At 41.1% G+C, this 16,745-nt stretch overlaps 1 protein-coding gene across 1 annotated transcript in view; it reads right to left on the bottom strand.

The window, feature by feature from the left end:
- Positions 1 to 16,745, bottom strand: part of GAP43 (growth associated protein 43) — a gene marked incomplete at its 5' end in the record, with an annotated part of 92,997 nt that overhangs the window by 36,037 nt on the left and 40,215 nt on the right. Inside the window, one exon of the mRNA XM_082839517.1 lies at positions 5,594 to 6,203. Coding sequence (XP_082695643.1) covers positions 5,594 to 6,203 — 610 coding nt within the window. The remainder of the gene's footprint in view (positions 1 to 5,593; positions 6,204 to 16,745) is intronic.

Raw genomic sequence — 16,745 nt, 5'->3', positions numbered from 1 at the left:
AATGGAGTCAGCAGTACTCCTGTTAAGAACAATCAATTTTAACTGATCTTACAGCTCTCTGGGGCCTAATCAAACAGTACTTGAAGGATTTTCAAACTAAGAACTCAAGACTCAAAACCAGTTTAATACCCCCAATAACTCTGGGGTGACGGAGCTGTGAGAAAGTTATGACCAAGGAGTGTGGTTAGTTACCCGCCTATGAATGCAATCATTAATGATTCCCAGACAAGAGTCTGGAGTATCCAATTATACAAATGAGGGGGATGGTCTTAGATTAGGACACGATGCCTGGGTTCTTAGACATTCCTCTCGTCTTCATTTCTCCCTGGGTGTCAGGGTTCAATGTATGACCTCGGCAATCAAGCTGCCAGGGTTCAGCTCGTGGTTTAGCTACTTGCCAGCTGTTGATGCTGATGAGGTGCCTCAATGTCTCTTAACCTCAGTTTCCACATCTGTAAAAGTGGAAGGGGAAATTGAAGCACTTACACCACAGAATGGTTCTGATGATTAAATAGGATAATCCCCACATAGCACCTAGCACAGGGTCTGACACTTCATAAATGCTCATTAAGTGCTACCTATTATAGAAACTGTATATTTTATTATTTATTTACTTGGCTGATCTTTTTTTTTTTTTTGAAGTTTATTTCTTAAATTTTTTATTTTTGGCTGCATTGGGTCTTTGTTGCTGCGCGCGGGCTTTCTCTGGTTGCGGCGAGCGGGGGCTACTATTCGTTGCGGTGCGGTGTCTTCTCTTGTTGAGAAGCACGGGCTCTAGGCACGCAGGCTTCAGTAGTTGTGGCACGTGAGCTCTAGAGTGCAGGCTCAGTAGAAACTATATATTTTAAACCTTAAAAACCAACTACCTTAACCCCTTCTCTTAATGAAGAGACAACTGAAGCCCAGAGAGAAGCAATGACTTGCCTCATATCACACATCTCATTAGTAAAATTATTGAGGCTATACCCCTGGTCTCCAGCATTCTTTCCTTGGTATATCTTACTGGGCATGGAGGGCACAGAATGTCCTAGGACCTGGCTAGTATTTCCTGACAATAATCAGAAATTTTCACAACTGCTAAGATAAAGAGAAAACGCAGGAATTGAGATAAAACATAGCACCTTAAAAGAGAGGTAAAGAACTGCAAGGCCAAGATTAAGGTGAGGATTTAGGGGGTCTCTCAGTTTGACCCCTACTTTGTCACTGTGTCTGTGGGCAGAATATCCATTTACTTTGCCCCTGTTCTCAGAATGTAAAAGCAGAAAGAAAAATATTATCGAATGCCACTGGAGTGTTTTCAAGAAAAGCCAATAAAAATGATTACTAGAGCAATATAAAAGTGCTCTATAAAAGCTTAATAATCAACAGTATTTAAGCAGCGTGCTACTGCGTAGCTGACAGGGTGCTCCTGTTTTATAGATAGCATTTATGGACTTTCACACCCCAAATTTTCACTCTTTATGAATTGTGTATAAATTTGGGAAGTGGTTGAAACCACATATCAAATCAAAACTGCTTCTGAGGCACTGTGTCAAATAAGTGTAAATATCCTTGGTTAATCTCACATGTAACACAGAGTGTGGTGGAAGTGGGTCTATCCTCTGGAGAGCTAAGAATATCATGGATGGTTATCTTGGGCCTTTGGAACATTTTGTTCTGGGGAAAGTAAAGAATTTCTCCAACTCCAAAAATGTGGGTTGGGTAGTTCATTTTTTTACACATAGTTATCTTTCCAGAAACTATAAAATTTGCATTATTCTTTTGCTAATAATTTGGCTATAGAGGCACACATTACATAAAACCTAGCATGTAGCAAACTGCACAAAGCACTGTCTCATCCATATTTTGTCCCACAGAATATTGGCATATAAAGATACTCCATATCTTTTTGTAGAATTTAACTCAGTTGAGATTATTACTGTGATAGTTTTCAAAACCGCTCCCTGAATTTCATCCCACGCCTACTACCCAATCAGAACTCCTTAAGATCAGCGACCATAACTAATGCATCTTTGTGACGCTAATGCCTAGCATGGTAGAAAGTTAATATAAATGAAAGGGAAAAAGGAAAGAACAAAGGGAGAGAGGAAGAGAGGGAGGGAGGGAAGAAGAAGGAGGAAGAAAAAGAAGGAAGAGAGGTAGAAAGATACTGAGTTTCTATTCAGAGGAATGATGAATAGAACTTCTCTCTTTCCTGGATCATTACTGATGGCCTCAGTTAGAAAAGGGTAAAGAGACCACGAAAATAAAATGCAGCCAAAATCAACATACAGAAAATCTAGGATAACCCAGTTACATTTTCTACTAGTGCTAGTTAAGTACCCTGTGAGAGCTACCCAGTCAACATCTCTGATTTCTAGCCTCCTGGATGTGTTCCCTTGGTAATACGACACCACTGAATATAGCCAGAGCAGAAGTTTTGGAGTCCTCGACTAGGGAAAGTCAGTGGGTTATCATGGAGAAGAAGAGACATAGCAGAGAATTCTTTCTTGAGTCCAAAGAGCACTGTGATACTACCCAGCAGGAGACACCAAAGACATTATCACCAAAGACATTATCACCAAAGACATTATCATTCAAAGAGGCTTGAAAGTCCTCTCCTCACGGCTGAAAGGAGGCAGTACCCTAAAGATACCACAAACACTTCTCCTCCTATAAAGGAATCATCATCAGAAATGCACGGAAGTTTTTTGGCCATAGACATATGCAGAGATGTGCAAACAGAGTGGCAAAGCAGAGACAGGAAGATATAGTTGGAGGATTAAAAAAAAAAATGAAAAAAAAAAAATTCCAAATGTCCTAATGCAAGTGGCATCCACCTGTAATAAACCCACTAATAGTAAAGGAAGTGAAATAAAGAAAACATTTATAATTTAGAAAGAATTCCTGTTTGTATTAAAGTAGTGATCAGCGTGGTCCAAAATTCTGACCCTCTTACTGACAGCAATTTTTGTCTTGAATCTCTCTTTTGGCTTGTTCTACCCCCCAATCCTACTCCACCGTATCAGACTGTCTCTCTACACCCCTCCAGGTAGTCACAGAATCCTAAAGCCACCCAGGGTAGCCGTCCATTCCCAAACAGTAGTGCTCAACTGGGAATATTGTTCTTTTAACCAGGATTAGAATGAAATCCAATACGAGATAGACGAAAATGCGGTACAGGGCCCATGGGAATTTGGGCTTGATATGCTGTGACAGATCTCCTTGTCACCTGTAGCTTCTGTGATTCCATAAGACTCATCATATTTGGGTAATTTGTGCTTGTCACCTACAGCAGGCAAGGCTAATAGATACGTCGGTCCAGAAAGAAGCTATAGGCAGCATTTCAAGATCTAACCAAGAGGGCAATACCTACCCAAAGCTCAGAAACAATGTAAAATAAATTGCCCTTTGTGATTACCTTCAAGTTGAACTTCATTTATACTTTTCAATTACCTTTCAATGTACAAATTAAGCTCAGACTAACTGAGGCATTTTTTAGTCAGAAATTGTAAGATTTAGGACAGAGCATGATCCCTATTGCTTTTACTGACCAGACATATTTTTAATTAAATAAGTGAATAGGGTAAGCAAGGCTACACAAAGAATATATGAATGAGTAAACAAATTATTATCTATAAATTGAATCTGTCCAATTTTCATTCATCACTTGACATTTATTGAGCATGTACTACATAAAATATTTCATTTATTCATTGGAATTATCATAACTTGAAAAATAATAAAACTGAATTTCCTTTAAAATATATTATTTTTAGACTTTCCATTGATTCAAGCAGTCTTCCTTTCTATTAATCCAAATCATGAGCATATACCTAAAATCACATTATGTCTTTCTGTGTCTACTTACAATTTCAGAAATCCCAGTTTAAAAATATGATCTGAGTAATGTCAAATATTTTCTATATTTAAAATCATGATTAATTTCTAAGATTTATGAAAATTACCAATAGGTAGTCGGTCATAGGCAAAGTGATTTCTAGCCATTGTATCTAAGGCTGGAACTTAAACTTAAAGAAGAGTAGTTAACAAGGTTTGTTTTGCTGAGTAAATTAAAACCAAAACCATTCTTATCACATGCCTTACCTTTTCCAGGGAAATATTCCCATCTTCTTAACCTCAAGGTCTGGCCCCTGGGGCAGGTATATAGTTAGAATAAAGATTTAAGATGAGCCACTGGTAGAAAGAGGTGTGTGCTTTATCTGAAGTTAGATAATGCTAATAACAATAATAGTTAATATAATCTGGCTGTTTACTCACAGAATTTGGGGGGTAAAATGAAAGAAGTAGACCAGAAAATATCTAGAATAATCTTCCACTATCCTGCAGTATCTAATGTGGAGAGATGGATATCATGGCAAATACTCGATAATTACTTTCTCAATCTAACGGTCAGATAGCAAGGCATTTCCCAGAGCATCCTCATGGTGTAGGTGTTTTCCCAAGGGCACAGTGTGGATGTGTGCCCAAATTTGGGTCCTTGGACACATAGTGGGTTAAATCACTAAATTCTAAAGGAGTAAACCCAACCTTTTCAACTGGCACAGAAGCAACTTTATCTTTAATGTTTGGGGCTGAAAGGTATTCATGGGTCACACTAGGCTAGAGAAAGACCTTGGAGACCATTGGCCTCCTTCACCACTATGGATGGGTTGGGGTGGAGGGACAGATCTAGTGCTGAGGGGTGAAGTTCCCTTAAATTTATCTTGTACTGTGAATGCTCTATTCCAATTCTGCACAGGCTCTTTGGGCAATAATAGTGAAAACACTCCAGGTTAGAGCTCTAAACCAAAGAGAATCTAGCAACTTTTTAAAATCACAGTCAACCCTCAATTATGTATGTGTATGGTAGAAAGTAGTGTCTTTGATAATAAAAAGATAATTCATGTTTGACTTCACAACGTGTTCTATATTTGGGGTTTTTCTTTTGTTTTTGGCAACATCAACAGACTTATTTTCCTAATTAGTCTGACCCCGATTAATGTTACAATTAACATTCTCTGAGCGTACATACACATACGCACACTGCTCACCAACTGATGGGGGAAAACGCCCAGAAACACACTGTGGGCTAGGAATAGGTGGTCTGAGAGTATGTTTTAGCTGCTGGTAGTTCACAAACTACATCATCTGAATCAATAGGGAGTTGGCTGCATTTACACCAGGCACTTCCCAGAGCTAAATAATCACGTTAGCTAATTCCCATCCATAAACTATATGTAGCCTCAGTAATTACTTATTAAACTAAGTCTATCCAGCACACAGAATATTTTTTTCAACCAGGATTACCTAGTTTTACTCTTTATGCCAATCCAGTTAACAAGGTAATTGTCAGACCTGTCTAGTACCGGCTGCTACACAAACCTGCCCAAGTTCTTTCTCAGGCTTGGAGATATTTGGGAACGTACTGGCCAGAGTTAGCTCTCAGCCCTGCCACTTTGGGGAACTCAGCGCAGCTTCCCTTGATTTCCTGAATACACCTTCTAGAAATGTCCCCTCTCCCTTGAAGGCACAGGGGGCCTGGCCTTCCAAATAGGCCCCCAAGTACAGGTGGCCTGGCCCCCCATGGCGTCTGACCCTGGAGGTCGCTCACCTATCTTCTCCTCCGCTTGGCTGCTCTCCGCAGTCTCCGACGGAGGCTGGGCTGTTGCCTTGGCAGCAGCATCCTCTGCAGCAGGGGTGGTGGCGGCAGCAGCAGCAGTGACAGCAGCAGGCACGTCGGCTTGTTTAGGCTCCTCCTTGGCTGGCGCGTCTTCGGCCTTGGAGGACGGCGAGTTGTCAGTGGAAGCTTTAGTGGCACTTTCTGTCTCAGCAGAGCCGGCCTTCTCCTCCGAGGGGGCAGGAGCCTGGGGCGCTGCCTGCTCTGTGGCAGCCTCGGGGGCGCCCTCCCCCTTCTTCTCCTCGGAAGGAGTTTCGCCCGCTTTGCCGGTCTCTTCCGGCTTGGGGCCGGCGGCAGGGGCCGCTTCAGCGGGAGTGGAACCTTCTCCCTCCTTCTTCTCCGCACCCTCAGCGACGGGGGCTTCATCCTTCTCATTCGCCTCCGCCTCAGCGGCTGGGGCATCACCCTTCTTCTCCCCTTTGAGCTTTTTCCTCGTTATGTGTCCACGGAAGCTAGCCTGAATTTTGGTCGCGGCCTTATGAGCTTTATCTTCTGGTTTGATGCCATCTTGTTCAATCTTTTGGTCCTCATCATTTTTTTCAACCTTTATGGAGAAAAGGGGGGGAGAAAAGGAGAGATGGAGCAATGTTCTTTTCCTTCAAATCACAGCATTCAATAAATGCATACTGAATGACTTATTCTGTGCCAGGCTCCATACTTGGAGTTAAGAAATCAGCAATACCCTGGAAATTCACACCAAGCCCCCTATCTTTCTGATGAAGAATTTAGGAGAGAACACATTAGTTTCTGGGAAAATTAATGTCCTTCTGGCCTTCCAGAATCACTGGCATTATTTTATATGTCTTTCTTCCCCCAACTCAATGTCTTTCTTTTGCTAAACTTAAATCAGCCTTTTTGTGGATGTACTTTGACAACTCAAGTCCACCCAGCCTAGGTTTTCATCAGTGACCTCTGAAAGATATTGGTTTTCCAGGGTTTCTGAGAGGGTCCCTGTGAAAAACTTATGATTTAAAAAAATATTGTGGAAAAGCCTATTTGTTTCCCCAAGATTTCAGGTCTCATCAGGAAACCAGTAGGTTCGGGGCAAGGAATATGGTTCAGGTTTAAACAGCAAATTCCATCAGGGTCTTGTGCAAAATGCAGATGAGTTCCAGGGCTTTGAGGGGTTTGTTCAGGATGTGACAAGTCAGAATGCTGGTCACAAAATGACGTCTGCTTTCCTCTGTGTGTGGTCCAACATCAGTAATGAACATACCAGGCCTTCAAAATTTGAATTCAGAAAATGGTCATTATTCTTGAGTTTTAAAAAAAGAGTGGAAAACACTGCTTCCGCTTTTGAAAGAGTGGCATATATTCACTAAATCACAATTTCTTATTCCCAAAGCAATTTAAACTTAAAATTAGTTTTATATTATCATCAACAGAGCCATCCTAGCACTGAAGGCAAGAGACTAGAATACAAAATTTTTACCATTTGATCATGTTACAACGTAACATAGGCTGCAAATAACTTTTTTCCACACGGAAATTAAATCACAGGATAGGAATAGAAGGTATAGTCATGAAAAGAAATGCCTAGGCAAGTACTCAGAATTCTATATAGCTCCGTTGCCCACTATGGTGCCCCAGTGTGGTCACTTATAGTCCCCATATAGTCATTATATTAGTTTCAGGTATACAACACAGCAATTCAACATTTGTATATATTGCAACAATAAGTCTGGTTAACTTCTGAGAACACTGTCCTAGCAATAGGGAAATACAGCAGTGAACAATGCAGCAAAAGACCAATAATTAAAGAATGCTTCTCATGTATCAAGTCTTCTGCTTGGCCCCAGTCTCGACCTTGGCCTGACCTTGGCTTTTGCTCCAGTTTAGGATGCAAATCACAGCAGGCCAACACAAGGCATGCTTTCCACCTGTCATACAAGCTCTGCCCGAGGGACCCAGATCCTGTTCATCATGATGTAGACCTGTCTGACATTCTTTGGACAAGCATATGGGCCTGTACTGCTTAGGTCCATCAACATACTAGTGAGTATACAAAGGTATTTTTGAAAATAAGCTGCATGTGAGAGTAAAAGCAGGATTAATAAATTTCCAGTAAAACTCAAGGCAAGTTTCTCTTCTTCCTCAGTTAATGGTGTATGTATCCATACAAAAAGTGAAGGAGTGCATGAAAGCACTTTGGAAGGGCCCATTCTGCTGCCTCTTCCCAGTGCCATGCTGCCACACTGCTCAGTGCTCTGATGCACTACCACCTTCCCGCTCTCCTACTGCTCTTGATGACTCCTACTGGGATGCACACAACACGATCTGGGGCACGGGAGCAGCTGTCCCTGCCAGAAGCTCTCTGCTCAGAGATGGCAGCATAACCCTCTTAAATTAATAGTTGTGAATGGAGCATGCAGCCAAGATGTTGTTAATTTATTTTACTCTATCTTGCATTTTCTGAATGAGGCACCATCTTACATGATAGGACATCTGTACTTGGGCCTTGATGCGCAGTGGTTCTTTAATACAAATACTGCTCCTTGTGAAGGTAAACAAACCAATTCTTTCAGAGTAGGCAAGTGGACAGAAAAAACCCTCTGGTGACTCAAGAAAGCTACATCACCCTTTTCTCTTTAAGAACACAGAGAAAAGGAGATGAAACTTAAAACGCTAGAAAACATAAAAAGAAGGAAGCCAAGAGTCTGAATGACATAAAGAAGATACTTTACAAGGATAAACGAAGAGCCCCTCTAAGTTCTTTACACCTCCAACTCCAATCTCTCTCTCTCTCTCGCTCTCGCTCTCTCTCTCTCAATTTCTCAGATCATCTGCCACTGTAACTTTCCACGTGATCAGGACTTAAGCTTCTGTGCACAGCCTCTATGTTGAAATGACTATTTAGAAAGGCTCAGACTAGACTTGGGTGCCAAGATTGTGGGATCAGTCTCACCTGAAAAATCCAAGAGTATAAGGGACACAAGACAGAAAGGTGGGGCAGGAAGGGAGAGAATGTGAAAAACCATATCTAGGAGAGAAGTGAGACAATCCTGCAAGAGCTGGATACCCAAGTAGGTGGTCAAAGTACCCCCACAGGCATGCAGCTTCTCCAGGAGGAATTGCTGGGCCACTTAATATTATTAGAGATTTAGGGGAACTGGATTTTAGAAATTGGTTGGAAATAGACAACTAATACAAATTGTACAGATAGAGGGAAAGAGACAGAGACAAAGAGGGAAGGGGACAAGAAGGGAAGAGAAGGAAGGAAGGGGAGAAGGGGAGTGGGAATGAAGGGAAGGGAGGGAGGAAACCAGCCTAAGATGAGGTGATTGAACAGAGGCATCCAGAAATAAGAATATTTTAAGTTAAAACTGGGTCTTAGGCCAGACAATTCTGGATGTGTTTGTGTGTATCTTTCTTTTGTACCTGTAATTAATTCCATAAATATGGCTTAAACTATAGGTTATTTTCTGGTAAAATTCCTTTCACAGTGCTAGAGGTAATTGCATTGGGAGTGCATTTTGCTGAGAGAGGTGACAATAATAAAGAGAACATTTCCCAAGACTGGCTGTGGGGGAACCCCAAGATGTCAGGCTACATAGACCTTTTCCCAACTGGAAATAGAAGAGCTTGCCTAAAACAAAGAGCATGTGAGCCCAGAGAAACTGGAGATTACTCACTACATTCAGCACAACCCTTTCAGCTTCTAAAAGGGAAAAACTGTGCCCTGAAAAGTTGTCACTTGTTTCACTTGATAGCATGAGTGAATCAGTCAGTGGCCCCACTTGTATTTGAACTCAGGTCTTCTCCCCTCCCACCCAACCCCAAGTCCAATTTTATTGCATCCGTGACCCAGAACAACTTAGTCTTTCTTGTAGCCGATTGTGCATAAAGCATCATGTCAACATCCTGATTCATCTATTCATTTAGCAATACTGAGTGCCTATGCTGGTACCACAGACACACTAGTGAGCAGACAGAGACTGTATCTATCCACACAGGACTCTTTTTTAAATACACTTAAAAAAAATAAGCTCATAGTATTTAACAATCAATAATTCCCCAGGAATTCAAGGAGACACCCGACATTACACCTGTCTATAAAGCAAGGCCAATAGTCTAAATATGTCAGTTAGAGATGGAGGAAGTCCAGAAGAAAGGGGATCCTGGTACTTAATGGCTAAAAAGAGTTAGTTCATAGTCTCATAAAAATAGATTTATTTTTTAAACTCAGCGTTGCCACAAACAAGCTTTGTGCTGAGCTCTGATAAAATTCTTTCATTTTTACATGGAATTGTTGCTATCCATGAATTAACTAATGTGGATATGCCAATGCAGTTCCTTACGTGTAGGAAGAGGATCATTCTTAGTTGCCATACTTTTTTTTTCCAGGAATCTTCATTGCTATAGTTTAGAATTTTTACTGATTAATTTGTTCAGGAACTCTGTAATTTATGAAGTCTTAAAGGAAACAAAGTATGGGAAATGTTAACTGTTCAACCAAGGCTAAAACCTTGGATGAATATTGGTTTGAAGAAGATGAAGGGTACCATTCTACTAAGTTGCTGGGATCTGGTCAAATTTTAAAGTCCATTAGGTGAAAGGGCAATACTTTTCATCAACATTTAAGAATCACAGATAAGAAAGCCAAATGTAAGAAGTACTATTTCATACCCAACATTGTTGCTCTGGTTAATAGTTTCCTTTTCCTCTTGGGGGAGGAGAGAGTGAACAAATTAGGATTCAGTCTAAGATGTCCAAAATTTGCATTTATTATGTTCCAAAAGAGCTTTAGGCAAAAAAATCTATAAATGCCTAACTTTCAGGACTTAAAATAGTGTCATCCATTCATCTGGGACACTTCAATTCATTTAACTATTTCTAATTATCATAGGAATACTTCAACCTTCCAAGCACAGAAAAATGTGGCCCTGAATCTACTTCTGCTAGCTCTAAACACTACGATGATAATACTTCAAATTTTCTCTGAAACAGGATTGAACTTTAAATGCTTTTAAAAATCATTAGTGCGCACCAGTTCTTCTTTCTAAGAACATCTTTAGTAAACCAAAATATTTTCAATTTGATTGAGCAAAAGATATTTCCGAGAAGCAAAATTGAAAGGCCAGGGACATCAGAACCAGAATAAAGTGTGGATGGATATGTACGAATCTAACAAATACCTACTTATGGCTCACTCTAGTTTTTATTAATAATTTAGTGAGGTGAAATTCACATAAGAAAATTTCACTCTATTTTTCAGCTTAGTTGGCTTTGAGCACAGTTGAAAGCATATACTTTAGGAGAAATGTCCTTAGTATTAAAGAACCTCCCAGTGGAGCTTCTGTACCTGCTTTGAATCTAGTCAAAGATCAGAAGTCCAGAGAACTGCCCCTTATGGAGGAGCCAAAGGAGGATGCGCAAACCTTCTCCAGTTCTGTAGAGGAAGTGTCTTCAGGTTTCTGGGCAGTTCTAGGGAAGAAGGTGTCATTTAAAAGATGAATAGGCACAGCTGGGATACAGGGGTCCCTTAACACTCAATATGGCTTGAAAATCCAACTAAGAGAGTGAGGGGATGGGGGGCAGGATGCAAGTAGGTATAATGAAACAGTTGTGCATTTGCCAGCAATGGCCACCATTTTTTTAAACTCTTATTTTCAGTCCAGTGAAGAGTCTTCTTTTAGTTCCTGGGAAGGTGGGAGCACTGACATATGACAACTGAGCAATTCTCCAGGGGAACGTGAGACATCAAGAGTGACTTTGCAAATCCTGGCACAGTGGTAGCGAGGGGATTCTCTTTTTCCCTTCAGATGAAGTGTGCAGCATAACGCTGCAGCTCCACAGTCCTAATTAAGTGGGCAAGAAATGCTCATTGATTGGCTGACTATATAGAAAACCAAATATCCCACATTGGAAACTGGAATAGTAATGTGAACTTTTCAGAAAATAGCTGGTGATCAAAAGACGGGTCTTCAGCTCACGTTCATATATTATTTATTTAACATGTACAGCCCAGCTACTTCCTAAAGAATATGAGGTGGCATATTCAACCCAGTATAAAGTACTACTGGCGGAGAACTCAGTTTCCATTCAAAAGACTTATCTTTTATTTTATTTTGTATATGTAGAACTCTAGCTGTCCCACAAAGATGGAGATGAGGCAAAGAGCATATTATCATTGGCACCTTCTAACAGACAGAAGTTAGCAAATGAAACACTTTGTCTATTTCATTCATAGCTGAATCTCCAATTTCTAGAATGGTGTCTGGCATATAGCAGATGCTCAATTAATATTTGTTGAATGAATCCAAAATTTGAACCTCTCAATTAGTGCCATTTCAGAAAGATGATGATAGGCAAATTAATATGGGATTCCATTTTGTCAACTTTTAATACCCTTCATTTCCCAGTGATGGACTTCAAGAGCATCTGTCTAAGACAGGTATATGTTTCCCCAACACCTAACTGAGGAACTGACTTCATGCAGTGAGGTTGAACAAAGAAGCCAATTATGGAAATAAAGGTACAGGAGTCAGACAAGGAGAGAAGGCACAAAATGACATTGATAATAATAATTTTAAAAGCACTTGGAAATAAATCTAAGATATAACAACTGACATTCATTTTCTCCATGCGTTGTCTGGAATCATAGCAATCAAATTATTTTTCTAATATATATCTCTGCTTCTTCATAAGTTAAAGAGGTGAAAATATTCATAGAGGATTGTTGGAGACTCTCTCCTTCCCTCTGTTTAGAGTTGATCTGTATAATGAGCCCCATGTCCTAAGGTTGTAGGCTGGAGATGACTAGTCCCTTAGATATTCAAGGAAGGAAGCCCCTCTTCCTCAGATGGGGGCTGGGAAGATGCACATACTTATGAGATGAGGCACATACTTATGCTGGTCTATCTCTCAGGACTCATGCTAGACAGAATAATTTGACTAAACTCTTTCAGAAAAGCTTTAGGTATGGCAAACAGAGATATAAGTCACCTAACTGAACAAAGGGTCAAAGTCAGTGATGCCTAAGCAAATACCTGCTGAGAGTCAACTCTGAAAGGAAGGGGCTCGACCGTTGAGCAGCAAAAGCAGACCCCCTGATGAGAGTTGCTGATTGTAGTTCACTACCTCTGCTAGTGTTCACTACGGTTACTAGTGTTCACTACCTCAACAAGTCGTTCACTACCTCTTAAGTGGCACACTGGAAGGAGGGAGAGGTGGACAAGGTGAGGGGATACTAAAACTTGCTCTGGGAGAGGTCTCGGTGCCTACAGTGGCCACTGAGCTGGGAACAAGATAGAGGGACTCCCTATCAGGCTGCTGAAGAGGCTGGACTCACACACCAGACTATGAGAGGGACTGTGAGGCTTTTGCTAACAACTGGGGAAAGACAAGAGAAGAGCAGGCAGCCAGTACATCTGGGAAAAGATAGAAAAGCCGCCTAACCAGCAGACAGCCCATTGTTACCACCATCACAGGGGAATTCCACCCAGTTGAGCATTCCCGAGAGCAAACCACACCCCAAGCTGCTGGAGAAGGTGCTCAGAGCCAACCAGCAGGAAGAGAAGGCCCAGGTAACTCTGCCAAAAACTGCCTTCCCTTCAGGTATGATGCCACAAAATGTCTCTGGTTGGATGTTCAGGAATATAAAACATGATGAGATAAATATTTAATTAAATTGCTATTTCTTCCTGCTCTACTGAATAGTGATTATTGATTTATTTTTTCTTATTTAAACCTTTTTCATTATGAAATGTAATTTATTACATTCTAAGTCAGCAGTACCTGATAAATTTTGTTCAGTGAACAAGTGAGTGAGAGAGACATTCCTCATCCGCTCTACTATATGCCTTTCTCCAAATATTGTCACTGTTGGTCTGTTTATCTTGTTTTTCCTTCTCTGTGCTTATATTCTCCTGACTTATATTTGTATTTCATTTTTAACTGACTCTTCCCCTGGACTATAAACTCTCTGGAAGCAGGACCTTGTAGGTTTTGTACAATCCTCAAAGCCTTGGTGGCTAAAACAGTGCTGGCACATGGCTGATGCTCCAGAAATATTTATTTGGAGCTGTTGTTCAGTAACTATGTGCCGTGTTATGTTAGTGATCAGAGAGCATGTAAATGGGCAGTACACAGCCAACTGGCTGGGTATCAGTGCTTCTCTCTGGGAAACTAATGCTCTGGGCCTTCGTCAAACTGTTCTCCAGCAGCCATATCCCTCTCTCTTACTTTTTTTTTTTTTTTTTTTTTTTTGCGGTACGCGGGCCTCTCACTGTTGTGGCCTCTCCCGTTGCAGAGCACAGGCTCCAGACGCGCAGGCTCAGCGGCCATGGCTCACGGGCCCAGCCGCTCCGCGGCATGTGGGATCTTCCCGGACCGGAGCACGAACCCGTGTTCCCTGCATCGGCAGGCGGACTCTCAACCACTGCGCCACCAGGGAAGCCCCCGCCTCTTACTTTTATAATGAGTATACCACATATAAGTTAGTATTTCAGTTCAGTTCTCATCATAACCATGTGAGGAACACATCGCTGTGCCTGTTTTATAATCGAGGTAAATTAGGAAACAGAAAGGAGCTCAGTGTGATCCAGCTTCTAAAGACCAGGCCTGCCCTCAAGCCCACTCCTTGTTTAGTGCTTTTTAAAATAGATTGTAGGAAGCCAATATTCCCTGGTGGGTAAGAACATGGGCTGTAGATTTAGATATGTATAGGTTCAAATCACTGCTCTGCCACTTAATTACCAGCTCTCGACCTTGGGCAAGATAACTTCAGTTTCTTTGTCTGTAAGTTGGGGGAGTAACAGGGCTATCTCACTGGATTGTTGTGAGGATTATATGAGTTAATGTATATAAAGTACTTAGCACAGTCCCTGACATTTTTACGTGCTCAAAAAGGGACAGCTAATTTTCTCATCATAATCATTGTCATCATCACTCTCATCTCAGAGTAATTTCTACATTACCATTACTGAGTCCACGAGAACTTATTCATCCTCAGAGAGATAAGCAAAAAACCATCTAAAGTATGCCACATACTCAATCTAGTTCTTCCCTATCCTTGGGAAGGGGGCAGATCTGTTTACATTGTCAAGGATAAATCCCACTCTTCTACCATCTAACACACACCAACCGTCTCTAATCTTACCCATGTCTAAACCTCTACCTGGTCCAGCAACTTGGTGATGGAAATTCACTTAGACTAGAAGTCTGTTCATTCTCAAAATATATACCTTTTACCTGACATCCCTCATCCCACAAAAAAAATCTCATATAGCTACTATGTCATATTTCTATCGCACCATCTGGGTATATCCCTTCCACATTCAAGAAAACAACTGCCCTGCCGGTTCTGAGAGCTCCTCTATTTACACATCATTGGTAAAAGCTGTGGATGCAGATGCCAGACACTTTGTGGGGAATTAGTTTAGGAGCATGTGGCCCTGAGGAAAGAGGGACATCGAGATTTGGGATTTCCAGCTCTACCCAGTGTACCCCCATTGGCTAGTTAGTGAAGCCCCTCCGAGTGTCAGTGTACGTAATATGCAGGGGGGTGCATAACATGTCATCAGAGCGCACGTCATCATGAAGCCTAGCTGATGGGAGCTGGAGAACTTGAGACACCATTTGCTTTAAAAAAAAATGACAGTAACTTGAATTTTTATATTCCAGGTTATGAAGTACTTTCCACCTCATAAAAAAGTTCCTCGAGGAATTACAATGAAGTAGGCTGAGCAAGTGTGCTGTCCCCTTTGTAAAATGAAGAAACCAAATCCCGGATTGATGGAAGGCCCCACAAATGCTAGAACAGGTCTTAAACCCAGGCCTCCAATCTCCCTACATTTTAAGGAACCTAACAGAGAATTCAGTCTAAGAATTGAACACTAAACACTCAGAAAAAGAAAAAAGAAAAAAGTGTCACCGAATATGTAGCAATCCTAATATCAGTACTGAGACTAGTTGAATTACTTTTTTTTTTTTGGCGGTACGCAGGCCTCTCACTGCTGTGGCCTCTCCCGTTGCGGAGCACAGGCTCCGGACGCGCAGGCTCAGCGGCCATGGCTCACGGGCCCAGCCACTCCGCGGCATGTGGGATCTTCCCGGACCAGGGTACGAACCAGCGTCCCCTGCAACGGCAGGCAGACTCTTAACCTGCGCCACCAGGGAAGCCCTTGAATTACTTTTTAATGAACAGAATTGGTCTATATTTCTGATCTTATAACAGAGGTGACTCCAGAATCTCTATATAGGAGGAATTAGGGGCAGGAACATGTTTGAAAAGGGGAACTAGGTGATTTTTCTTGAAATTGCACTGGCACAGCAAGCATATTTCTTTGTACAATATGCTTATATCTAGGAGGTGGGATGATTTTGCAGAGACATTGCTATCTGTCAACAATAGTTTGCAGATGCCTTAATGGTCTGTATCAATCACCAGGTAAGTGATTGCACATTTAGAACAGTACCTGAGAAATCTAAAGAAAAAAAAGAGCAGGTATGTTTTCTTTCTGATTCTAGAAGATATGTTGTTTTATTCTTCCATGCGTGGAAAAAACAAATGAATGTTTTTGGTGGAAAGAGGTGAGGATGTCAGGTAAATGGCGTACAGTTTCAAGAAAAATAGACTTATTTCCATTTTAACTGGATTTCGATCCCCAAGCTGTTGGATAGTTGAAGGGCAAATACCCAAAACCCTAGAAAAATCTGTAAATCATACCTGAGTCTAAATTTGCTAATGTTGTTATTCTTGTCATTCTTCTTTTCTTGCCTCTCCCTTTGTTTTTGGCATCAAATTCTCTCTAAGTCATCGGGCACTGACATTCATTGATTACATGGTTTGGCATAACTTTTGGCTCAAACAATTTGAGCTCAAATAATGGTTCAGCCATGGCTCAAATTTGTGACCTGGAATAAATTTCTTAATTTCTTTAGAATTCGGCTTCTTCATCCCTCATACTGGGATACTAATACTTACTGTGCAAAATTTCTTGAGGATGAAAGAAAATAGTATTTTAAAAATGCCTGGTATTTAAGAACTCAACAAATAATTGCCTAGAAGAAGACAATACAAGTGAAGTGAAAATTGCTGCTTTCTGGAGACTAGGGATTGGGTGCATTATTTGATAAATATTTT

The sequence above is a fragment of the Leucopleurus acutus genome, assembly GCF_964270905.1.
Source record: "Leucopleurus acutus genome assembly, chromosome: 5".
Classification (NCBI taxonomy): domain Eukaryota; kingdom Metazoa; phylum Chordata; class Mammalia; order Artiodactyla; family Delphinidae; genus Leucopleurus; species Leucopleurus acutus.
This window is presented reverse-complemented; position numbering and strand designations above follow the sequence as displayed.